We start from the raw sequence: 24,282 nt of genomic DNA, 5'->3' as shown, positions 1-24,282 counted from the left end.
AAATTGGTGAATTTGTTAAACACGTCCTATAAATAACAGCTCTTACAAAGATTTCCCTTAACTTTGATTGTTAATACCCCAAAGTTTCCTGTAACTCTCAGCTTGAAGAGGATTCACCGCAAACCACAAAATACACAAGTCAACTTCACTATCTACCCTGCATGTGCATTTTCTGTCTTTTAGATATATAAACCGGTTCTAGCAGGAGGAGGAGTCTAGACGCTGCTGTGCAATTCCAGTGAGTGCTATAGGCTGTATCCATATTAAAGTTGTATTATTTGCAGCTGTCTTTAGGCTTGCAGGATCTGAAGAAGGGTGTGTTTTTCCTGCTGTGCTACATTCCCACATCCACCGTTGTGTTGAGAAAGAGAGAGCGGCAGAATCATCAGAAGAGCGTCTGACTTGTTGCTGCACACTCCTGAGAGGTAAGTTCACTCTCTGCTCTCTGCTCTCTTTCTTTACACTCTGTGGACTCTTTTGTGTTTTGTAAGGACTGCATGAGGATTGATTTTATTACCCCATAAGGAATGTGACTTGACTACAGCTAAACGCACAGAAGATGTTTTTATCATCTTGTGACTTGGAATAACAGACTGTATGAAGAGATAGACGACGTGAACGCCCTGCAAAAGTGAAGCCAAAAGGTATGGCGCTCCCTCTGCTAACTGGCTGCAGATCCACCTTGTTCATGTTAACATATGGGGAATGGATCAAACACATGTACAATGCCAGGTTAAAGAAATGTTCGATACTTTGAACACACTGCACTTTATCGCTGTCGCAGCAATTTCAGGCCAATCACAGGAAGCTGCAGCTTAACTCCTCCCCTGCTTTCTGCTCTGTTCGACTCTGAATGGGACCAGAATTTACTAAATGATCATCATATTGAAGAAGATTTGAAACTGAAATCTGAGACTGTAAACTCGATAGGAATAGGAGGGAATAAATCAACTGAGGAGCAGGAACACATTGCGATAGACTTCTATACGTTTGAGTCGCCCCCTGCTGGACAGTAGAACAAGTGCAGGTTACAGTTAAAATAGAATAAAATCTATTTTTAACATAATCTCCTTTTCTTCCTCCCTCATAAGATGAAGAAGTTGATCCTCGACGTGGACACAGGGGTGGACGACGCCATGGCGATCATGATGGCCCTCGCCGCCCCTAATGTTGAGATTTTGGGCATCACCTGCTGCCATGGGAACACCCCTTTGCAAAACGTCCTGAAGAACACGTTGCGGGTGCTGAAGGTGTGCGGCAGACTGGATGTGAGTGGATCATCGTGCCAGAACTTGCATGTAATGAAGTGTGCGTGTCTGTGGAATCACTTTGTGTTCATACTTGCACACAGATCCCGGTGTACCGCGGCTGTGCTGAGCCCGTGCTGGCTATAAAACGTAACGCTGGAGATTTTCATGGAAAGGACGGGCTGGGGGACGCCCCGGATCCCGACGCTCCGGGCCTGGACCTGCTGAATAAGAGGAATGCTGTAAAGGCCATGATCGAGATTGTGAAAGAAAACCCTGGAGAGGTGGGTGGGAAACCCAATAGGACATGGAGCGAGAAAGCCTGAGACAACCAAGCCCTTCCAGAGAGGGGGCGTGGTCAAACACAGCTCATTTACATGTTTAAAGCTACAGACACAGAAACAGCCTGTTCTAAGGAGGGGTTTACAGCTTATGTATATATGTATCATATTGCAAAAAAAACAAAACAGGTTTTGCTGGAAAAGGTTGACGAATCAAATATCACATAATGGGTCATGGGCGTTTGTTAAGCCTGTTTTTGTGTTTCTTTGTTTGCAGGTGAGTATCGTTGCCACGGCACCCCTCACTAACCTGGCTGTCGCTGCACAACTGGACTCCTCCTTCCCTAAGAAAGTGAAATCGCTCTACATCATGGGAGGAAACACCGATTGTGAGCTTGTTGTTGTTTACGTCACTACATGTCGGCCGCACTGATTTAGAGTGAACGCTGAATAAACATGTTTGTCGTGTGTGTGTGTTTTTGCAGCCAGAGGTAACACCACAATCTGCGGAGAGTTTAACTTTGTCGCCGATCCTGAAGCGGCGTTCATCGTGCTCGACCGCTTCACCTGCCCCACCTACATCGCCGCCTGGGAGTTCAGCTGCAGAAACAGCCTGTCCTGGGTGTGTATGATGTATTGGATGCACCTCAGGGCTTCCATACACATGTTACTGAAATTTAAAAAAAGGAGGCTGCCTCACTTACTTTCCATCTTTGCATTTTCCTCCCTCAGTCTTTCTGTGACAAATGGCTCTCCCAGGACACGGACAAGGCTCGCTTCATGCAGAAGATTTACGCTCACACCAGGAAGGTACGATCAGTGTTCAGGTTTGTCAGATATGAGAGCAGTTATCAGGTCAACAGGTGTTGCAGCGATGGAAGCGGTCAAGAGAAGTGGTTCAGATAGAAGTGATTGTACCCGACCTAAAAAGCCTCTGCATGTTTCTAATAAGCTCCACGAGCAGAAACGTGCTCAAACTAGGATCAATATTGGAGATGCTGGAGGTGAGGTTAGAACACAGAAAGGTTTACAGACCCATGCAGAGCTGGATAAACACTGAAGCTTCAGAGTCCACCACATGGTGACCTGAGTGAGCATCCACTCTAGAGGGGGGGGGGGGGGGGGGGGGGGGGGGGGGGGGGGGACAGATCTCTGTAATGTTTAGAATTTAAACTGCAGTACATATTTTAAACGTCTCATGTTTGTTGGCTTGTCGACCTGCAGATGCTGCAGACTGAGGAGTTTCAGAAGGAGATGGTGTTTGGGTTCAACAGCTGTGACTGTTACGCCTTAGCTGCAGCGATTGACGACTCTGTGGTGACAGAGAGTGAAGAGGTAAACAGACTGCATTCATACCTTTACATATTAAACTCAGACTTAGTTTTGCCGAAGGGATGCAGGATACTCCTTCATGAAACAAACGCTGCATTCAAATGTTCACAGGATCTTAAAGGCTCCTGATCTGCAGCTCCTTCTTTACACTTTGATTTGTGCATGTGCTTCAACATGTCAGAATAACCTGACACATAATCCCCCATCTTACACATTAAGGCTCCCTCAAGTTGGAACAAGTCGAGGGAGCTTTCACGGCAATAATTGGTCCAATCAGGGGCCCAGTATGTAAGTGTATAAATTTGAGTTTAAAGACTCTGTGCGTTCACTCTTCAGGTTGCAGTGACGGTGGAGCTGGAGGGGAAACACACCCGAGGCATGATGGTGCTGGACCAGTTGGACCTGCTGAAGAAGAAACACAAGGCCATCATCATGAAGACAGCCGACAAGGGGAAGTTCAAGAAACTGTTGATGAATGCACTCGAATAGAAATCTTTGAAACATGCAGGACGTAGCAGATTAAAGAATGAAATAAACTCTACAGGACCATTTAATATCTGTTTTTGTGTATTTCTTGAGTCTTTGGTTACACATTTATTATCTGAGGGGGATTGGTGATGCTCTGTGGAAAATATTTTTGTGTAAGGAAATAAAACATAATATTTCTCATTAGCAATTCTTTTATTATCTCGATCAAATTCAACTTTTTCTGTTTTTGATCTCATGAAACATCTTGGGGCAGCTGTGGCTCAGTGGCGTGTGGCCCCCTAGAAATCTGACTGGCCATCCCAAAAGTCCTAAACTGTGATTGCCCTGAGAGAGGCGGGACCTACGTTAATTGATTTCTTGCAAATGCGGCTTTGATTTTTCTTTAAGTATCAATGTTGCATGTTTTTTTTTTTTGTACTCTAAACCACAAATATAAAAAAATGATTCGTCCACTTACCCGTCATCTCTTGTCTCAGGAGTTCATTTTCTGGCATATTAAAGAGTGTGCAACTCGGAGAATTTGAAAGCAGCGACGTGTTTTGCGTTTCCATATTGCAACTGCACAGTATTGTTAAGCAACAGCGCCACTGTGAGGCGTCAACATGTCACTACAAGGAAAATCCTAAGTGCTCTAAAAACATTTCCAAGACTCTCCAGGGCTTCAAAGTGAGGCGGCTTAAGTTAATAAAACCTTTTATTGAAAGTGCTCTGGAATGTACACTTTAAGAAAAAAGAAAAGGAGAAATAAAGTTTGCATCACACGTTCTTCCACTTTCCTTTTTTCTCCCCAATGAGCAGGATGACATCTTTGTTTGTTTTTTTAAAGAAACAATCGTTGTTGTTTACATCACAAACCTGCCGAGACACTATTTACAAATCATACAAAAAGAACAACGATAAAAGCCGTTAATCATCCATCCTGCTGTTTCTAGTCCGAGCACATCATTCACTCCCGGCTCAACAAAAGAGCCAAACAGAAAATCAAAGAGTCAAATAGTCCGAGTCGTCTTCACCAGCTGGAGAAAGAGTGTCCGAACTCAGAAACCAACTGGTTCTACTGGACTCTGAACTTGTAGAACCAGCAGAGACCTTTGGTGAAGTTCCAGCCCAGAGAGAGTGAGAGGACGTAGAGGAGGGCGAGCAGAGCGAACGGGTACAGCAGCACCACCGTGTTGTTCAGGAACGGCAGAGCTGAGAAGCAAAGACACACAAACAAAACATCAGACAGAAAGCAGGGAGACCGATCAGAGCAATGTGAAGGTTTCTGCGTTTGAGCGTGACTCACCGTTGTACCCTAAGAACGTGATGTAAAGATAATAACTGATGGAGATCAACCAGAAAGTGTTCCCGATGAAATATCCTGGAAACCAATCGTAGTTTATCACCACGATGTCTGAAACACACAAAGAAACAGTCTGACTCCAAACAAGATCCATCACTATGTTTAGTAAAGGCTTTTCATTTATTTATTGTAGAGACAGGACAGAGGGAGAGAGAGAGAGAGAGAGAGACAGAGACAGAGGGAGAGGGAGAGAGAGAGAGACAGAGGGAGGGAGAGAGACAGAGAGAGAGAGAGAGAGACAGAGGGAGAGAGAGAGAGAGAGACAGAGAGAGAGAGACAGAGGGAGAGAGAGAGAGACAGACAGAGGGAGAGAGAGAGAGACAGACAGACAGAGGGAGAGAGAGACAGAGAGAGAGGGACAGAGGGAGGGAGAGAGAGGAGAGAGACAGAGGGAGGGAGAGAGAGAGAGACAGAGGGAGGGAGAGAGAGAGAGACAGAGAGGAGAGAGACAGAGACAGAGAGGGAGAGAGAGAGAGACAGAGGGAGGGAGAGAGAGAGAGAGAGAGACAGAGGGAGGGAGAGAGAGACAGAGGGAGGGAGAGAGAGAGAGAGAGAGACAGAGGGAGGGAGAGAGAGAGACAGAGGGAGAGAGAGAGAGAGAGAGAGAGACAGAGGGGGAGAGAGAGAGGGGGGGAGAGAGACAGAGAGACAGAGGGAGAGAGAGAGAGGGAGAGACAGAGGGAGAGAGAGAGACAGAGGGAGAGAGAGAGAGACAGAGAGAGTGAGGGAGAGAGAGAGAGACAGAGGGAGAGAGAGAGAGACAGAGAGACAGAGGGAGAGAGAGAGAGGGAGAGACAGAGGGAGAGAGAGAGAGAGAGACATAGAGAGAGAGGGAGAGACAGAGAGAGAGACAGAGAGAGGGAGAGAGAGAGAGAGAGACAGAGAGAGAGAGAGAAAGAGAGAGAGGGAGAAAGAGAGAGTGATGGAGAGAGAGAGAGAGAGACAGAGAGAGAGAGAGAGGGAGAGAGACAGAGACAGAGACAGAGCGAGAGAGAGAGCGAGAGAGCGAGAGAGCGAGAGAGCGAGAGAGCGAGAGAGAGAGAGAGAGAGAGAGAGAGAGAGAGAGAGAGAGAGAGAGAGAGAGGGAGAGAGAGAAAGAGAGAGAATGACATGCAAGAAAGGAGCCACAGGTTGGATTCAGACCCGGGTCTGAGGACTCCAGCCTCCGTACATGGGGTGCATCCAAACCGCTTGGCTGTCGTCGGGTCACAGTTTACTCACGGTTGATGAAGAAGAGCTGCAGGAAATGCAGGATGACTAGAAGAGGGTAGAAAGCGTTGAGGTGAACATCGAACGAGTAGCCCCACTCCACGTCAAAGTTCCTGCTCGGATGTTTCAGCAGGTATTTGTTGGTGATGACCCTGAAACACAACAAACACATCAATATGTCACAAACAGTCAAGAGAACGTGATGGCGTTCTGTATCATTTTGAGAGGAAACTTTGTACTCACCACATAAGAGTTGATATGAGAAGACCTACACCTATACAGTCAACAAAGACGACCCACAGCAGCAGCTTCAGGGTCTCCAGAACCCCCATGTCCAAAACCAGACCGAAGCCTATCGTCGACACTGCAGAGGAATACAGAAAGAGAGAAGTTATCGTGGAATACATCCATATAAATCTAAAGATACAGCTGTGACTGAAGTGTGTCAGACGTACCACAGAGCCAGATGCTGAGCAGCACCAAGAAAGCCGGGTCGTCTCTGGCCCACTGATCCTTGGTCTGTTTCCTGTAGTGAAAGTTTCTGTAGACTCTCTGCGGGGACGTGAAAAGGTAAAGCATCTGCCACATGGCAAATTCAAAATCCATCTGTTTGAAGTGGAGCATCCGCCGCAAGTACTTGTAGCGCTTTGCACCTGCCGTGTGACGTGCAGCGTCCCTGGAACCGAGGGCGCCGTTTGTGTGCGGCGAGGTGGTCGGCAACATGGTGCTGAAGATCAGAATCAAACAACACGTTTAAAGAGGACAGGAGGGCGAAGAAGTCAGGATGAAGGAGAGGAGGACGGGTTGAATCACTTAAGGTACATCAGTGGTGCTCTGATCCAACCTTCACAACAGGGTCCCAAGTCTCTGGCTGTATCCCAATTACCAAGTACCTCCTCAATCTGTCATTAGTCAGTACCTACTATTTACTGTTTACTGTGTAGTACTGTTTAGTACCTACTATCTGCTGTATACTGTGTAGTACTGTTTAGTACCTACTATCTGCTGTTTACTGTTTAGTACTGTTTAGTACCTACTATCTGCTGTTTACTGTTTAGTACTGTTTAGTACCTACTACCTGCTGTATACTGTTTAGTACCTACTACCTGCTGTTTACTGTTTAGTACCTACTATCTGCTGTTTACTGTTTAGTACCTACTATCTGCTGTTTACTGTTTAGTACCTACTATCTGCTGTATACTGTTTAGTACCTACTATCTGCTGTTTACTGTTTAGTACCTACTATCTGCTGTATACTGTTTAGTACCTACTACCTGCTGTTTACTGTTTAGTACCTACTATCTGCTGTATACTGTTTAGTACCTACTACCTGCTGTTTACTGTTTAGTACCTACTATCTGCTGTTTACTGTTTAGTACTGTTTAGTACCTACTATCTGCTGTTTACTGTTTAGTACTGTTTAGTACCTACTATCTGCTGTATACTGTTTAGTACCTACTACCTGCTGTTTACTGTTTAGTACCTACTACCTGCTGTTTACTGTTTAGTACCTACTATCTGCTGTTTACTGTTTAGTACCTACTATCTGCTGTTTACTGTTTAGTACCTACTATCTGCTGTTTACTGTTTAGTACCTACTACCTGCTGTTTACTGTTTAGTACCTACTACCTGCTGTTTACTGTTTAGTACCTACTATCTGCTGTTTACTGTTTAGTACCTACTATCTGCTGTATACTGTTTAGTACCTACTATCTGCTGTTTACTGTTTAGTACCTACTATCTGCTGTTTACTGTTTAGTACCTACTATCTGCTGTATACTGTTTAGTACCTACTACCTGCTGTTTACTGTTTAGTACCTACTACCTGCTGTTTACTGTTTAGTACCTACTATCTGCTGTTTACTGTTTAGTACCTACTATCTGCTGTATACTGTTTAGTACCTACTATCTGCTGTTTACTGTTTAGTACCTACTATCTGCTGTTTACTGTTTAGTACCTACTATCTGCTGTTTACTGTTTAGTACCTACTATCTGCTGTTTACTGTTTAGTACCTACTACCTGCTGTTTACTGTTTAGTACCTACTATCTGCTGTTTACTGTTTAGTACCTACTATCTGCTGTTTACTGTTTAGTACCTACTATCTGCTGTTTACTGTTTAGTACCTACTACCTGCTGTTTACTGTTTAGTACCTACTACCTGCTGTTTACTGTTTAGTACCTACTATCTGCTGTTTACTGTTCAGTACCTACTATCTGCTGTTTACTGTTCAGTACCTACTATCTGCTGTATACTGTTTAGTACCTACTATCTGCTGTTTACTGTTCAGTACCTACTATCTGCTGTATACTGTTTAGTACCTACTATCTGCTGTATACTGTTTAGTACCTACTATCTGCTGTTTACTGTTCAGTACCTACTATCTGCTGTTTACTGTTTAGTACCTACTATCTGCTGTATACTGTTTAGTACTGTTTAGTACCTACTACCTGCTGTTTACTGTTTAGTACCTACTACCTGCTGTTTACTGTTCAGTACCTACTATCTGCTGTTTACTGTTTAGTACCTACTATCTGCTGTTTACTGTTTAGTACTGTTTAGTACCTACTACCTGCTGTTTACTGTTTAGTACCTACTACCTGCTGTTTACTGTTCAGTACCTACTATCTGCTGTTTACTGTTTAGTACCTACTATCTGCTGTTTACTGTTTAGTACCTACTATCTGCTGTTTACTGTTTAGTACCTACTATTCAGTAGGCGTGCACAGTAGGCAGATTGTTCCTACTTCTTCTGATTCATTCAGTGAGGAAGTGACGTCATTTACATTTCCCGAACCGGCCGCATCCACCCATTTGTTTTTTGTTTTTTTTGTTTAGCTTTATACAAGAAGAGTAATGCTCATATACAGTCAGGTAAACAAAAAACAATATCACAACGTAAATCAAGTAAAAGATTAAATAACTAAATAACATACAGTACATAAAGACAAGTACAAATGAAAGAGAGTAACATACAGAATATAAAATAAACCAATAAAGACACATTTAAATAGTGAAATCATTATTTAAATAGTGAAATCATTATTTAAATAGTGACATCATTATTTAAATAGAGGGGGAAAGGTTTTATAATAATGCAGACATTTTTTTTATTTTCTGTTGTTAATTTAAAGTAGTGATTTCAGACGGGACTTTAACTCTAGATTAAAAATTGATTGAATGAATCCACGCTCGTTTGTTTTGATTTAGAGGCGGACGTGACGTGACGATTTACGTTTAATTTCGCACAGCATTGTGGGAGTTAAAATACAATTCATTTCCTGAAAGCACGCATCCGATCCATACTGCATGAAACCCGTAAGTTAGTATCCATACTGAAATGTTCAGTATACTGAGGTGGACCCAAACAATGACCACGAGGGTTCAGTCTACTGAAACTCCGACTTAAAAGAACTGACTACTGAACTGTGGATATTCAGAAACGGCCACTGACTAGACTCTCCTCTGTCGCCCCCCGGTGGTGGAATGAACTTCCAAACTCCACCTACACCTTTAAGAAAAAGCTAAAGACCCAGCTCTTTCATGAATACCTACTAACTTAATGATGATGGTCTCCATATTATTGATGATGATGATGGTAATGACGATGGTTTCTGTTTGATAACGATGACTTATAAGATGGTTTCTATACTGATTAGAGCTCTCAAGAACTGCCCTCAATGTTGTGCTTTGCCTCTGGTCACTTCCTGTCAGCACCTGTGTGTCCAATCAGACTCAAAGCTGATCGTTTGCTCTTACTCACATTGTTCCCTTTTTTCTAGATCCTTGCTTGTGTTGTTCTTACTCTCTGATGTACGTCGCTTTGGATAAAAGCGTCTGCTAAGTGAACTGTAGGGTCGTAAGCCTCTAACTAGACTCTTCTCCTCTGTCGCCCCCCGGTGGTGGAACGAACTACCAACCCCGATCTGCAGAGTCCCTTTGCACCTTTAAGAAAAAGCTAAAGACCCAGCTCTTTCTGAACACCTACGACCTTAATGATGATGAAAATGAGGAGATTTAGGATGTTCTTGATGCTGATTATAACTAAGAACAGCTGTGGATGTTGTACTTTGCCTCTGGTCACTTCCTGTCAGCACCTGTGTGTCCAATCAGACTCAAAGCTGCACTCCCTGATGTTGTCAAGTGTAATAATTAATCATTTTAATGTTTAATCTGTTGTAAATATTAATAAGTTATGACAACACAGAAAGAGGGGATGCTATTACCAACATATGAGTGATATAAACTAAATAACGTCACGATACACACAATTATTAAAATGTTTTCAGACAAAAAAAATACATTTAAACTCCATCATTTCTGCACAATATCAATTTAACAGCCAACAAACAGTCATGTGTTTAATTTCCTTTAAAGTCGACGCTGTTAGCTCGATGCTAACCAACAGAAAGATAATCAGGCCAAAACAGTTTTGTTTAAACACGCAGGGCGGTTTAAAAAACATCCCTGTGTGTTAAATATTATCTAAAGTGAATAAATGACTCTTTATGGATCATATTTACCTGCTTTGCTGCACTCCTGGACAGGAGAAAGCACCGACTCTTGTTTGTATCTGTAGCTGTTCGTAGACGCTTCCTGAACTGTCGCGAAAGTGAACACGTAGTTACTTCCGGTAAGAGTGGGAGCATCATGGGTAATGTAGTTTACGATGATTTTTTTGATGAACGTCAGTCTCACGGACAGTAAAAAGAATGGAAGGGAGGTTTTTTTTGCCTATCTCATTTAGGCTATTTAATATAGGTTGTCAAACATTTCAGTACCTTGATACTGTTCGATACTGCATCTTTTAAAATGTTTCAGTTTGCGTTATTTTAATGATTAATCTTTGAAAAGTAAGCTATCTTTTTCTTGTTATAACGAGATCTTTTTCTCGTTTTAACAAGAAACCAGGCAAAAACAAATGCCCACATGAATGCAATACGCTTCCATAGTGTTGTGTGCAATAACCTCAGGTGCAATAAGAGATAATAAGTGCAAAAAGAAAACTTATTTATATTTTAATTTCAGTGTCCCCCTCTTTCTTTTTTTTGTGTTATATCTTTGCTTTAATACAGTAACTTCTGTACAGTTTATTTTAAATCACTCAGCTGTTACTACAACTTATTTATTTTTACTTTTACTTATTTTTGTACTTTTCTACTCTTTTTTTCTTATAATGCTTTTCTATTTTATATATAATTTTAACCTTTTTTTTGTAGAAGCTGACTCAGGGAGAAACGCACAATAATTCCAAAGTACCTGTACTGTCCTGTACCTGTGCAAATGGCAATATGATAAATAAGATAAGATAAGATATACTTTATTCATCCCAGAAGGGAAATGTAGGTGTTCCAGCAGCCAGCATACAAACACACAACACAACACAACACATATATACAAACACACAACATAACACATACATACAAACATACAACACAACACAACACATATATACATGCACACAACACATATATACAAACATATCCCACCCATACAAAAAAACATGAGCCCACAATACAGTTTGATATTTGATATATGATATATGATATATGATATATGCAGCTCAGGCTAAAGTTTAAAAGTTGAAATGTCTTCTGTCCTTACTTAAAGGGAAGTCATTATAAAGTGCAGTTGCAGTAGGTAAAAAAAGCATTTTTAAATCTGTCCTTTTTGCAGCTTAGCTTAGATCTATTCTATTCTATTGCACACATTGGTGACCGGTTTACAGACAGACTGCACAGCTGAAGTAACTTTAAAAAATGGAGAAGAGTGTTGTTATTTTTATTTTATTTATTTTTACTTTTTTTTTGTATTTTTCTACTCTTTTTTTCTTATAATGCTATTCTATTTTAGATATATATTTTTACTTTTTTTGTAGAAGCTGACTCAGGGAGAAACGCACAATAATTCCAAAGTACCTGTCCTGTCCTGTACCTGTGCAAATGGCAATAAACATCTATTCTCTTCTATTACACACATTGGTGACCGGTTTACAGACAGACTGCACAGCTGAAGTAACTTTAAAAAATGGAAAAGAGTGTTGTTATTATTATTATTTTTTTATTTGACATATTACACATTTATATTCACACTCCAGACCAGTTGGTGGCGCTAATGCGCAAAATTCGTTGTTTGTCAACCGCCAATAAAAAATGAGTAGAAGAAGAAGCGAGCCAGTTCCGCTAACGACTCATTAGCTCTCTGACTGGAGTGTCTTTAACCACCGCTGTTCTGGTCAAGAAGGCCAAATAGCGAAAAGGTAAGAACCAGAAACGTTTTATGCATTTACGCACCTTTATATTGATACGTTATTATAAAGTTAGACAGTCTGAAAAGGAAGTGTTTGACCTTTTTTACCCGCTTACAACACAGCGCTGCCCGTGTCCTTGAGTTAGCTTTGTCAGCTAGCTCTGTTAGCCTGAAGGTGTTTACTTCTCCACACTGTTTAAAAACTGTCTCTGATCAATCTAACACTTTATAAAAGTCTTTTTTTTTTATGTTTACAGTCTCTTTAGAGTGTAATGTTTGTGGACATTTTAATAAAAACACATGTTGTTGATAGTGACAGTTAATAATCCAGTAAACACCAATGTTATGATTCATTAAAAACATTAAAATGTGTCTAAACTTAAAGATCAGACTTTGATGAATGTTTATTCATTAGAGTTAATTAGTGACTGTTAACAGTAATAATAGTAAATCAAGCTTTTTTATTTATTTATTATTCTCCTTTCACACAAATCTAATGCAATTAATTAATTAATTAATATTATTAATTAATTCAAATCCTTGCTCAAGGGCACCAATTACCAGATTTGGTCCTCGCTGGGACTTGAACCAGCGACCCTCCAGTTCCCAATCCAAGACTCTACAGACTGATCTTCTGCCAACCTAAACAATAGAGTTAAAAATCAAAGTTTTTTATCACAGAAAGCGTCATAATTTATATTATTTTCATCATATTTTAAGTTCTTCTTCTGGTGTTTTGATCACGTCTTCTATTATGTGACGTGACAACTTGATAAAATGTATTGTGCATGTTTAAAATCTGCAGCTTTGCATTAATTACATAATTATGAACTTTGATGAAACAAGGTAAATAATAAGTAAATTAATATTAATTAAGTGTTTAAAATGTGTACTGCAGTTTAAATTCTAAACATCATAGAGAGCTGTCTCCCCCCCCCTCCTCTCTAGAGTGGATGCTCACTCAGGTCACCATGTGGTGGACTCTGAAGCTTCAGTGTTTATCCAGCTCTGCATGGGTCTGTAAACCTTTCTGTGTTCTAACCTCTCTCCATTTTTCAAAAGCATCTCCAATATTGATCCTAGTTTGAGCACGTTTCTGCTCGTGGAGCTTATTAGAAACATGCAGAGGCTTTTTAGGTCGGGTACAATCACTTCTATCTGAACCACTTCTCTTGACCGCTTCCATCGCTGCAACACCTGTTGACCTGATAACTGCTCTCATATCTGACAAACCGAGGGGCGTCCAAAACGGCCGTGTGGGGGGTTGCCTTAAAAGCGCCTACCTTCTCTGGTCCAAACAAATCCAGAGCATTCAGGAGCAGAATCTAAAGTTAGAAGGAGGACATACTGGCTGCTGCATTGTTGTCAGAGAAGCCAGCACTTCAACATAACATGTTTCCTTAATGATCAGAGAGTAAGATCACTTATCATCTCTTTCTGTTTCTTTCTTCTCACAGCGTCATGTTGCGTCTGCCGTCCGTCAGCCGGGCTCTGGCCGGAGCTGCCAAGAGTGGCATGGCTGGTAACACTGGTAAGAGCTCTAAGTGTGTGTTTGTGTGTACACATATTTGTGTGTGTCAAGGTCAAGGCAACCAACCACATTAAATCTCCCCACTTTTACTTTAGTTGTTTGTTTCCATTCAAGGTATTTAAATAATTTTTACGTTTATGGCATCGAGCACACTTTACGTGAACAGAAATATCCTTCCTATTCTCCATTCCTTCTGACATCTTGCCTATCAGAACAAATAATGTCCAACTTTTATTATGGATCAAGTTTGATTGCAGTAAGTTTGACCTTCATGTCTCCACTCGCAGTGCGTACTTCGGTGCGTGCAGCCAGCAACATGGTGGAAGTGTTTGTGGATGGGAAACCAGTGGAGGTGGAGCCTGGGACGACTGTGCTGCAGGTCACATTTCTTTACTTGAATTTTGTTTTCCTTGGAAGTTGTTGGTGATTTGATGTCCTCGTCTTCTTCTTGTTGGATGCTCTAAACTGAAATGATTTCCTCTCCAGGCCTGTGAGAAAGTAGGAATCCAGATCCCCCGGTTCTGCTACCACGAGCGCCTCTCTGTGGCTGGAAACTGTCGTATGTGTCTGGTGGAGATCGAGAAAGCGCCAAAGGTAAGAGAGTGCCTCTGTCAATAATCCTTTAAATGTTGCAGCATTGCTCTCGTCTTATTGACCTGTGTGTGCTGTGATGTGTCCCTCAGCCTGTAGCAGCCTGCGCCATGCCCGTCATGAAGGGCTGGAACATCCTCACCAACTCAGAGAAAACTCGCAAAGCCAGGTACACATCCAAACATTCAAATGTCATTCAAACGTTTGAATCAACTTGTGTTAACGGATGTTTCTGTCTCTTCAGAGAGGGAGTGATGGAGTTCTTGTTGGCCAATCATCCTCTGGACTGTCCAATCTGTGATCAGGGAGGAGAGTGCGACCTGCAGGTAACCAAACAAAATCTACTGAGCAGAGGTTAGAGCGGTATAGTCGTTTCTTTCAACCTGCGTCCAATCCTTATCTGTTGTTTTTTTGGGCAATTTTTGCCTTGATAAGACAGGACAGGTGTCAGGTGTGAGGTGTCCCTGTAAACTCTCTGTCTGCTCCGCTTTAGGATCAGTCCATGCAGTTCGGTGCAGACCGCAGTCGTTTCTCAGAAGGAAAGCGAGCGGTGGAGGACAAAAACATCGGGCCGCTCATCAAGACCATCATGACCCGCTGCATCCAGTGCACGCGCTGCGTCCGGTAATATAAATCTTAAGAGAACAGAAATGTCTTGAACAGCACGTTCAACACATTCATGACTCACCGTTTGCCTCTTTTTTTTAGTTTTGCCAGTGAGATCGCCGGTGTAGAAGACCTGGGAACGACAGGACGAGGAAACAACCTGCAGATCGGGACGTACGTGGAGAAGATGTTCATGTCAGAACTCTCAGGGAATGTTATCGATGTCTGTCCTGTCGGAGCGCTCACCTCCAAACCGTACGCTTTCACCGCTCGACCATGGGAGACGAGGTGGGAGAGAGTTTCACCCTCAGCGTTTTCATTTTGTGTCTTGATTTTGTTCATGCTGTTCCTAAAGCGTAAATCTTTTATTTGTTTTTTTCTTGTAGGAAAACTGAGTCCATCGATGTCCTGGATGCTGTCGGCAGTAACATCATCGTGAGCACGAGAGGCGGCGAGGTGATGAGGGTTATGCCCCGCCTTAACGAAGAAGTCAACGAAGAATGGATCTCTGACAAAACCAGGTAAAAAAAAAAAAAACGACAACAGCTTTAGGACTTTTAAAACTCTGAACTTGATCCAGATAAAAATAAAAATCTCACCTTTCTGTTGGCGTTAGGTTTGCATACGACGGTCTGAAGAGGCAGAGGTTGACGCAGCCAATGGTGAAGGACGATTCAGGTCAGCTGACCCCGACAACATGGGAGGACGCTCTCACTCGTGTTGCAGGAGCAGTAAGTGATCGTTGGCTTCTGTATCTGTGACTTGTTTCACTTCTCGGTATCGGAGAGTTATATCTCTTTAAAAACTCACAAAATGATCCAATTTGCATGTTTATAAAAAGACAATAACATGAAGAATACATTAAATATAAATCACCTTGTGGTGGACCATCACTTAAAAATAATATATATACATATATATCACGTTTAAAGTCCTCTGTTGCATCCTCCTGCTCTGCAACAACGCTGCTCCTTCCTCCATCTTCTCAGCGTAGTGTGCTCCTTTTTACTGCTTTTGAATTGATGTCTCTGACCATGACTGTTACTGTGTGTGTGTGTGTGTGTGTGTGTAGCTGCAGAGCGTGCAGGGCTCTGAGGTTGCAGCCATCGCAGGAGGAATGGCCGACGCTGAAGCTCTGGTCTCCCTCAAAGATCTCCTCAACAGACTCAACTCGGAGAGCCTCTGCACCGAGGAGCTCTTCCCCATGTCGGGCGCAGGGTACGCCCACGAACTGATGAAGAAAAAAGTAAAAGAATATTCCATTTAAAGGCTCCTTAAAGTCATGCAGTGTGTCTCTCTCTGCAGCACTGACCTGCGCTCTAACTACCTGCTGAACTCTCGCATCGCCGGCATCGAGGACTGCGACCTGCTGCTGCTCGTGGGAACAAACCCGCGCTACGAGGCGCCGCTCTTCAACGCAAGAATCCGCAAGAGGTGAAGTGACCCACTCATTTGATCTAATACACAAGATGTGAGATCTGTTTTCTCAGCACCACAGATGCTCACAGGTGGAGTTTGGCAGATTTTAGTCTTTATGTGAAGCTAAGCAGCGTAGCTTTGAGTGATGCATGATGAGACTCTGTGATTATATTTTTCTTTCTTTCTCCCCTGCTCCTCTCCGTCACTCAGCTGGCTGCACAACGAGCTGCGTGTTGCGATGGTCGGTCACGATGTCGACCTGAGTTACTCATACGACCACCTGGGAGAGGAGACGGCGGTGCTGACGGAGCTCGCTAACGGCACACACCCCTTCTGCCAGGTAAGAGACGCACTTTGATTGAACCCGATGTGACTTTGATTTATCATTTTCCTTTTTTTTTTGTTTAATATTTTCTTCCTCTCCCCGACTCCAGACTCTGTCAGCTGCGAAGCGTCCGGTCGTGCTCGTGGGCAGCAGCGCTCTGCAGAGAGAAGACGGAGCCGCCATCATGAGCGCCGTCTCCACCATCGCTCAGAACGCCAGAACCAGCAGCGGCGTGGAGGACGGCTGGAAGGTCCTTAACGTCCTGCACAGGTAAACCCTGACACTGGCTTTTTGAGGTTAAACCTTTGACCTCCTTTAGAAAACTTTCAGGGTTCCTGAAACTGTCGAGTAGACGTACAAGGTTACGACTAATACAGAGTGTGTGTGTGTGTGTGTGTGTGTGTGTGTGTGTGTGTGTGTGCAGAGTGGCGAGTCAGGTGGCTGCGCTGGATCTGGGCTATAAGCCAGGTGTGGACGCCATCCGGAACAATCCTCCCAAAGTCCTGTTCCTTCTGGGAGCCGACGCCGGCTGCATCACGAGAGCCGACCTGCCAAAAAACAGCCTCATCATCTACCAGGGTACACACACACACACACACACAATCACACACACACACTCTGACACACACACACACACGTTTACACTCGACACTAACCATGAGAATACAAGCGGGGGGTGAAAAGTCGCTGATCTCTGACTATGACTCCTCCAGGTCACCATGGAGACGCCGGAGCACCGATGGCCGACATCATCCTGCCCAGCGCGGCGTACACGGAGAAAAACGCCACGTATGTGAACACGGAGGGCCGCAGCCAGCACACCCGCGTGGCCGTCACGGCGCCTGGGATGGCCCGTGAGGACTGGAAGGTCATCAGAGCGGTGTCGGAGGTACGCAGGACGCCGCTGACACGATGTTCATGATGTTTTTAACTCTTGTGATGAGTTTTTTATAAAGTGTGTGTGTTCTTGCAGCTGGCCGGTGTGACGCTGCCGTACGAGTCTCTGGAGGGCGTGCGCTTCAGGTTAGCGGAGGTCTCTCCTAATCTGGTCCGCTACGACGACGTGGAGGAGGCTAACTACTTCAAGCAGGCTAACGAGCTCGCCATGGTAACCACGCTAAAACATGGACGCACTTGATCTGAAAGAGTTTTAAGATTAAAGGAATAAAATGATGACGCTGTGTTTTCTCAGGCTGTGAACCAGGAACTCCTCGCTGCTCCTCTGGTTCCCCCTCAACTCTCTGTGAAGGACTTCTACATGACAGGTGAGACTTTCATTTTTCAGAATAAAAGACAGTTTCAAAATAAAAGACAGAAATAAAAGAATGTTAAAATAATCTCCTCCTGCGCTCAGACTCCATCAGCCGGGCTTCACAGACGATGGCTAAGTGCGTCAAAGCCGTGACAGAAGGAGCCGCCGCCGTCGACGAGCCGTCAGTCTGCTGAACGCTGAAACAACACACACACACACACACACACACACGGACGCACAATAAACCCTCTGTCCTCTTCTATAACACACACACACCTGTGAACAAATGCGGTGTCGCTCCTTAATTTAAAGTTGTCCTTGTAAATGGTTTTCACTCCTGCAGCTGGAGCGATCTTTGTTGAATAACGGTGAGAAATGTATGCTCTATGAATAAAACCCTACGAACGTCTCCTCTCTGACTGCTCGTTGATTTATCAAGTTTTCTTGATTTTCTGCTCGTCATGCTTGGTTTTACCCCCCCCCCCCCCTCCCCCTCCTCTCCGGAGACTGTCCCACAGAAATGCAGATAAATACAGGCCTCACACTTTCTAGAATTTGTTGATTGACCCTTGAGTAGTGAATCTTTTTCCAGCTTTAAATGTGCCATGACATCACTGACCCAGCAGCCCATACAGAGGGGACCAGTTGGGCTTCCAATTAAACAAAATGAGACGTCTTGATGGTCATGAAGAAAAGAGGAGGAGACACACACACACAAGACTAGAGTCCCGGACTTTATCTGATCCATGCAGTTTCATGTTTAGCTGCAGCAGTAACAGCCATCGCCTTCCACCCTTCTGTGCAGTCTGTAATGTTGCAGTGGACCCGCCCCCTCGTCCCCTCGCAGCTGTAGTGTTTGTGGTTCTGCTCAGCAAATACCAAGAGCCTCAGAGCCCTCTCCTGCCAGTTTGGGACTGGTTCTTGATCCATGGGGTTTTGGGTTTTTGATGGCCTCTGAGTGTGAATATCTTTTAGCGCAGCTCGAGCTTAAAGGCAGAGATCTCCATGGGATCAAGGCCATCTCCGTGCCACTCCAAATACTGACAGCTGTGGCTCTGGATCGATGTCCTTCTCACACACACCTCTCTGGGCACGTCCAGAAGGAGTGACAAAGAGTTGCTCTGTCCCGTTTACATCATTGACTGGAAAAAGTTGGGTTAGTCCTCGATCGGTGAATCCTGTGAAGTATTTTAATCTGATTATGTCTGACACACAAAGAGGCTGAGTGGATCCCAGCTGCCTCTTCAGAAACATGTTGACTCTGTGTGTGTGTGTGTGTGTGTGTGTGTCTCACTCATTTCATCTTTAGTTCAGGACTCTGAGTAAAGTGTTTAAACGCGTCCTGAGCAGATCCAGACCGAGGTGTGAGTGTGTGGAGGTGGACTCGGCTCCTCCAGACAAATAGCTGCTGTCATATAATGATCCTGAAGAGAGAGAGAGAGAGAACAGACACACACACACACACACACACACACACACACACACACACACACACACACACACCCACACACACAGAGTAAGAGAGGAGACAGTCACACCTCTTCACTCTCCGTCTGCTCAGTGTCCGAGACCTATCCCTACTTCTCTCCACATTCAGGTCTGTATGCAAACTTTCACATGAGTATGAAGTTTGTTCTGCAAAGCTGAAAGTATCTTAAAGTCCTAATTTTATTATCTTAATGCATCTTAAAGGTGCCTCCTCTCTTCCTGTCTGCAGGGTTTAATGCAGGGACACAAAGTGGACTCATAACTGGACCTGAAGACTAAAATGGTTCCAGTTAAACTCCTCATACTGGGAGCTCAGAACACGGGGAAAACAGGTAAACAACAACACAGAAACATGCATGCACAGAGAAAAACAGCAGCAGAAGTTAAAGCTGCTGTCACACCATCGTCACGGGGAAGCGATGTGGAGTTTGAGGTTAAGTTTAGGGTCAAGTTCTGCTCACTGGTTTAAGAGGATTTGCTAAATATGGAAACCTCTGACCGCTCTGAAGTCGTCTGAGTGTGTAAAATGTTCCCAGCATCTCTTCATATTAATATGTTAAAATACTGCACAAGACTTTATAACGTTTGCAGAAGCTTTGAAGGAAAACAGACAGGTGCAGTTTTATTAAAGGGACATTCTGTGTTTTTTTTTTTTGTTTGCATCTTGTGAGTAAATGAAATGTTCCTGTGGATGACTTCAGCCTGCAGCAGTGGAACAGGCTGTGACGTCCCCTCAAATTTGTTGTTTACAACCGTCACAGACTCAGATTTTTAGTCTAAGTGTCCATGTGCACATGTTGGATGATTTTTAAAAAATGATAAATCACATTTCTGAGAAGTCTCACACATTTAGATCAGGCACAGAGGTGTGAATCAAAGTTAAAAACATGAGTATGCTCAGTATGTAACACAGAGAGAGAGAGAGAGAGTTAACGTGTTTCTGGCTGCTCGCTCTGTTTGTGTCTGTTTTGTGTCTGCAGCTCTGTGTGTTCGTTTCATTACCAAGCGCTTCATCGGGGAATACGACCATAAAAAGGGTAAGAACCTTCACATCATTAAACATTATTGAGACGGGGGAACACTTACACTCATTTGCTTCTTTGGCTGTCAGGATGAAACATGTGATGTTGTGTGTTTAATCACAGAGGTGACGTACAGATGCAGTCGCTTAGTGGATCAGGAATCTGTGGATCTGGAGATCTTGGACACGGCTTGTAAGGTATGACCTCTGACATCACTGATTATGACCCTGCAAAGTGATCAATGAATAACCATCTTATGTATCTAAATGTTAAGATTCTCCTTTATTTGTTACTTTCTCATGCGGTTGAATGTGTCTTGATTTTTCTGCAGGACAGCTCTGCGGCGTCTCTGGAGTCGTCCATCCGCTGGGCTGACGGTTTCCTGCTGCTTTACTCCATCACACAGCGCCTCAGCTTCCTGGAGGTGCCTCGACTCAAGAAGCTCATCGAGAATACCAAAAAGAGTCTGGGTAGGAAACTTGTTAAGAAGATTCCTCTGCATGTGACATCAGATATTATGTACAAATGTTCCCTTAAATATCTCTAAAATCAAGAAAGAATGTCTGTGTGCAAGTTTTTTCTGTAGATCATTAAATTCAAATGAGATTTTCTTTCCTTAAGTGCAGAAAAAATAACATCTGGAATCATTTTAAAAAGTGTACATTTGTGTCAAGACGTCTGGAGTTCTGCTTTTCTTATCTAACTATAACATGCAAGCGGTTAAACTTCTGAGCCAGCCCAATGCATTCAACATGAACCTAGTGTTTGCATCTGTAACATCTGTGTAGTTTTTACACACACTGACTAACACACATGTGTGTGTGTTAGTTGTTCCTACAGTGCTGGTAGCCAATAAAGCAGACTTGGAGATCGGCCGGCAGGTGACGACAGACGAAGGACAGAGACTGGCCAAAGATTTGAGGTTTGTTTGTCTCTTAAAGGTCCCTCATAAGAGACGACGATGTGAAACATTATGGACAAGAAGTGCGTCAAAGTTTTTTGTTTCCTCACAGAACTTTTGGTCTCAGGAACAGGAACTACTTTCTGAGGATCTTAAAATAGTGTCAATTGATGTTTTTGTTCCCCTGCAGCCTCAAGACTCTCAGAGAGATTTCCTTAATGAGACCTCTTGTGTGTCTGAACGATGGCTTGTTGCACGCATCACTTTTGTGCTTGACTTTACAACAATCGGAATAAAATGCTGCAAATTCACATCCAAGTTCCCGTACTTTTGAACAGTACTGCATCCGGTCGCAGGTACTTTTTCAGTTGGTTCAAAATAAAAGCCCCCTGATCGTAATTTAGACCCCGAACCCTGCAGGGGAAAAACAAGTTTCTCCAGAGATTTGTAGGATAAAGTTCAAGGAGGATGTAGTGACATGAAATCTCTGAGCAGTTCAATTCATTTGGAAAGATTACCACCAATGCATGATTAACATCCACTGTTCCTGTGTGTGTGTGTGTGTGTGTGTGTGTACAGGTGTGCTTTCAGGGAGCTGTCGGTTGCAGAGGCAGTTTTAGCCGTGGAAGCTGCAGTGTTTCAGCTCATCAGGTTTGTGTTTTTAAAAGAGCAATATGTAACTCTGACCCTAGTGGTTAAAATGGGTACTGCAGTCTAAATTCAAAACACTGTAGAGTGCTTACACATCTACTAACTGACTGCTTGTGTATCTTGTGATTTAAAGGGTGGTGTTGGATCAGCAGCGCCCCCTGCCGGACCGTCGCTCCTACATGCTGAGTGTCCGTCACGCTCTGACCCGGAAACTGACCCGCTCCAAAACCATGCAGTGGTGACCGAAGAGAACAAAACCAGCACCTGTTAGTATACCTGTTAGTATACCTGTTAGGACATTAAAACTGTGGCTGTTCTTTATGACAGTATAGCTTATTTGCAGCACTATAAAATATTAAAACAAGTGAATCATTTTGGATGTTTTTCCTAAACTGCAGGTCTGACAGGTGGGAGGTGGGAGCTGTGATTTAGATCAGGTCACATTCAGGAGTGTTTGTCCTAAGTTGTTGTGTGTTATATCCTCCACTAGAGGGCGGTAGAGTCGTTTAATTCGGTGTTTCGGACTTAAAACGGCCCCACAGGATTTTTTTAAATCCACTGTTTGGTCTTAAAAAAGGATCAGGATCAGGATCAGGTCACTTTTTAAGTACCTGTCGGTAGATTTGTAGATAAGAGACATCCACCATGATACACAAATTACACAACAGATGTAACGGGAAAACATTAGAGAGAAGAAACCTACTCAAACATGATTTAAAAAAGAAATTGATAAAAGTGCTTAATGTTCCACCAATCAGGGCATGCAAGAGAAATAAAAATCAACAAAAAAATCAATAAAAAACACAAATAAAGACTCTGTTGGGTGAAAATACATTTTGAACTTAAATGAATAAATACGTATGTGCAAATAAATCTTTTCTCCTGTGCAGTTTAGTGTGGAAAGAATGAATTAAACACTTTTTCTAATTAAGAAGACCATCCATCCATCCATCCTTCTATCCTTGAATCCATCCCTGGGTGGTAATTCCCTCGTTTGATACACACAGTGAATTTTACTGCTTCATCAGCGGGATCCAAAACCAAGTGGAAAGACTTCCCTGAAGAGTGCAGGCTGTTATATTTATAAAGAATTATTCATTTTTTATTATTTCCAAAGCCCCCTTTATTGGAAAAAGTCGATTAAGGATCACATGTGGTTGTAAAAGTCAGCTCCAAAATTTGTTTTATTATCCAACATTTTCATGTGTAGTTTGTTGAAGAAACACAGAAATATGACCTCATAAAGTCCGTCAGCGTGAGAGTCAAAGAGTTAAAGAGTGTGTGTGTGTGTGTGTGTTTGTGTGTGTGTGTAGATGATGTAACTGTGTGTAAAGATAGAGAGGCTGGCTTTCATTACAGTTTTGGCTTTATTCAGCTCAGATGCTTTGTTTCTTTCCATACATCTATCTTCAGCTGAACTTCTGAACTTTATGATCAGCAAGAGAGAGAGAAGGGAGGAAAAAGCAGCAGAAAAAGGAAAATATCGATTGTTTTTGGCGTTTTCCTTCGTCTGCTGGAGCCGTTAGAGGACAGAATAAAATCTCAGCTGCAGGAAGAGGTGAGTCAGGCTGCACAGTTTATCCACTCTGCTCTGTCTGCAGCCACTCGTGAAGGCATTATGGGAAAATTGTCAGCGTGTTTACTCTCCATCCCACCGCTCTGTCAATCCCACTATCAATTTATCATACATCAACGACTCCACCCACCAACCAGCAAACCACCAACCCCCTCTGAGCTGCATGTATAATCACTGAGGATGAAAGTGTGCACACCAAGAATCAAGATTTACACAATTTCAAAACTATTTATGGCCAGAGAGTTTTTGATTCTGTGTTTACATCTCTGGTCCAACACCAGAGTGTAAAGACAAAATAAAACAGGCCGGGAGTTTTTGTACAGCCTCTTCCTTATTTGAAAGAATTTAACACTGAATCTTTTTGCTCTTTATTTATGTTGGAGCAAACAGAAACAATCTTTATATATGAAGTGGACGTAGCCTGTTTACTCATGTGAAGCCTCCAGTTCACCATCTCAAGAAGCCCAGTAGGAGGCCAAATACTGATTGATTGATTGATTGATTGATTGAAATCTGTAAAGTACAGACCCACATCTTGCGACTCTTGCCCGACTCCCCTGATCGCCCGTTTACTTTAAGATCTTTCAATCAAAAGCGATAACAGCACAACAGTATGCGTATCTTGCGACAGTGCAGTTGCACTCAGAGACCTTCAGTGGGCGCCAAATCCCACCAATCAAATTCCAACATATTGTTGCTTTAACTCGTGTTCCCCGTGTTGGATTTATTCTCCTATTTTCTGTCCCTTTTTTGTATCCTTGTGGCCTTT

At 43.1% G+C, this 24,282-nt stretch overlaps 4 protein-coding genes across 5 annotated transcripts; 3 read left to right on the top strand and 1 right to left on the bottom strand.

The window, feature by feature from the left end:
• Positions 1-266: 266 nt before the first annotated feature.
• LOC109999330 (inosine-uridine preferring nucleoside hydrolase) lies at positions 267-3,414 on the top strand. The gene is made up of 8 exons (XM_065952120.1): positions 267-425; positions 1,092-1,268; positions 1,352-1,531; positions 1,806-1,917; positions 2,014-2,150; positions 2,261-2,338; positions 2,753-2,863; positions 3,197-3,414. Exons 2-8 carry the CDS (start codon positions 1,092-1,094, stop codon positions 3,347-3,349), a joined length of 948 nt encoding a protein of 315 aa, XP_065808192.1. The 5' UTR covers positions 267-425; the 3' UTR covers positions 3,350-3,414.
• A 611-nt stretch (positions 3,415-4,025) lies between these two features.
• Positions 4,026-10,548, bottom strand: unc50 (unc-50 homolog (C. elegans)). The gene is made up of 6 exons (XM_020654342.3): positions 10,426-10,548; positions 6,356-6,627; positions 6,144-6,264; positions 5,913-6,052; positions 4,635-4,742; positions 4,026-4,540 (listed from the first exon to the last, which is right to left on the bottom strand). The coding sequence occupies exons 2-6, from the start codon at positions 6,621-6,623 to the stop codon at positions 4,404-4,406; spliced, it is 774 nt and encodes a 257-aa protein (XP_020509998.1). The 5' UTR covers positions 6,624-6,627; positions 10,426-10,548; the 3' UTR covers positions 4,026-4,403.
• Positions 10,549-12,020: 1,472 nt separating this feature from the next.
• On the top strand, positions 12,021-18,284 carry LOC109999329 (NADH-ubiquinone oxidoreductase 75 kDa subunit, mitochondrial). Its single transcript, XM_020654364.3, has 19 exons — positions 12,021-12,161; positions 13,609-13,682; positions 13,970-14,061; positions 14,169-14,276; positions 14,366-14,442; positions 14,518-14,599; positions 14,767-14,897; positions 14,982-15,167; positions 15,266-15,400; positions 15,496-15,610; positions 15,952-16,097; positions 16,185-16,313; positions 16,509-16,638; positions 16,733-16,893; positions 17,048-17,202; positions 17,337-17,512; positions 17,597-17,731; positions 17,816-17,888; positions 17,978-18,284. The coding sequence occupies exons 2-19, from the start codon at positions 13,613-13,615 to the stop codon at positions 18,067-18,069; spliced, it is 2,193 nt and encodes a 730-aa protein (XP_020510020.1). The 5' UTR covers positions 12,021-12,161; positions 13,609-13,612; the 3' UTR covers positions 18,070-18,284.
• Positions 18,285-18,394: 110 nt separating this feature from the next.
• zgc:110699 (uncharacterized protein LOC325371 homolog) lies at positions 18,395-22,826 on the top strand. Of its 2 annotated transcripts, none has more exons than XM_020654362.3 (8): positions 18,395-19,472; positions 19,593-19,695; positions 20,344-20,400; positions 20,509-20,582; positions 20,717-20,855; positions 21,214-21,307; positions 21,866-21,937; positions 22,071-22,826. In XM_020654362.3, exons 2-8 carry the CDS (start codon positions 19,644-19,646, stop codon positions 22,177-22,179), a joined length of 597 nt encoding a protein of 198 aa, XP_020510018.2. In that variant the 5' UTR covers positions 18,395-19,472; positions 19,593-19,643; the 3' UTR covers positions 22,180-22,826. The 2 variants fall into 2 exon arrangements, with proteins under 2 accessions (XP_020510018.2, XP_020510017.2); XM_020654361.3 differs by having other exon boundaries at positions 19,568-19,695.
• Positions 22,827-24,282: the final 1,456 nt, after the last annotated feature.

This window comes from Labrus bergylta, chromosome 24 (genome assembly GCF_963930695.1).
Source record: "Labrus bergylta chromosome 24, fLabBer1.1, whole genome shotgun sequence".
NCBI classification, from domain to species: domain Eukaryota; kingdom Metazoa; phylum Chordata; class Actinopteri; order Labriformes; family Labridae; genus Labrus; species Labrus bergylta.
This window is presented reverse-complemented; position numbering and strand designations above follow the sequence as displayed.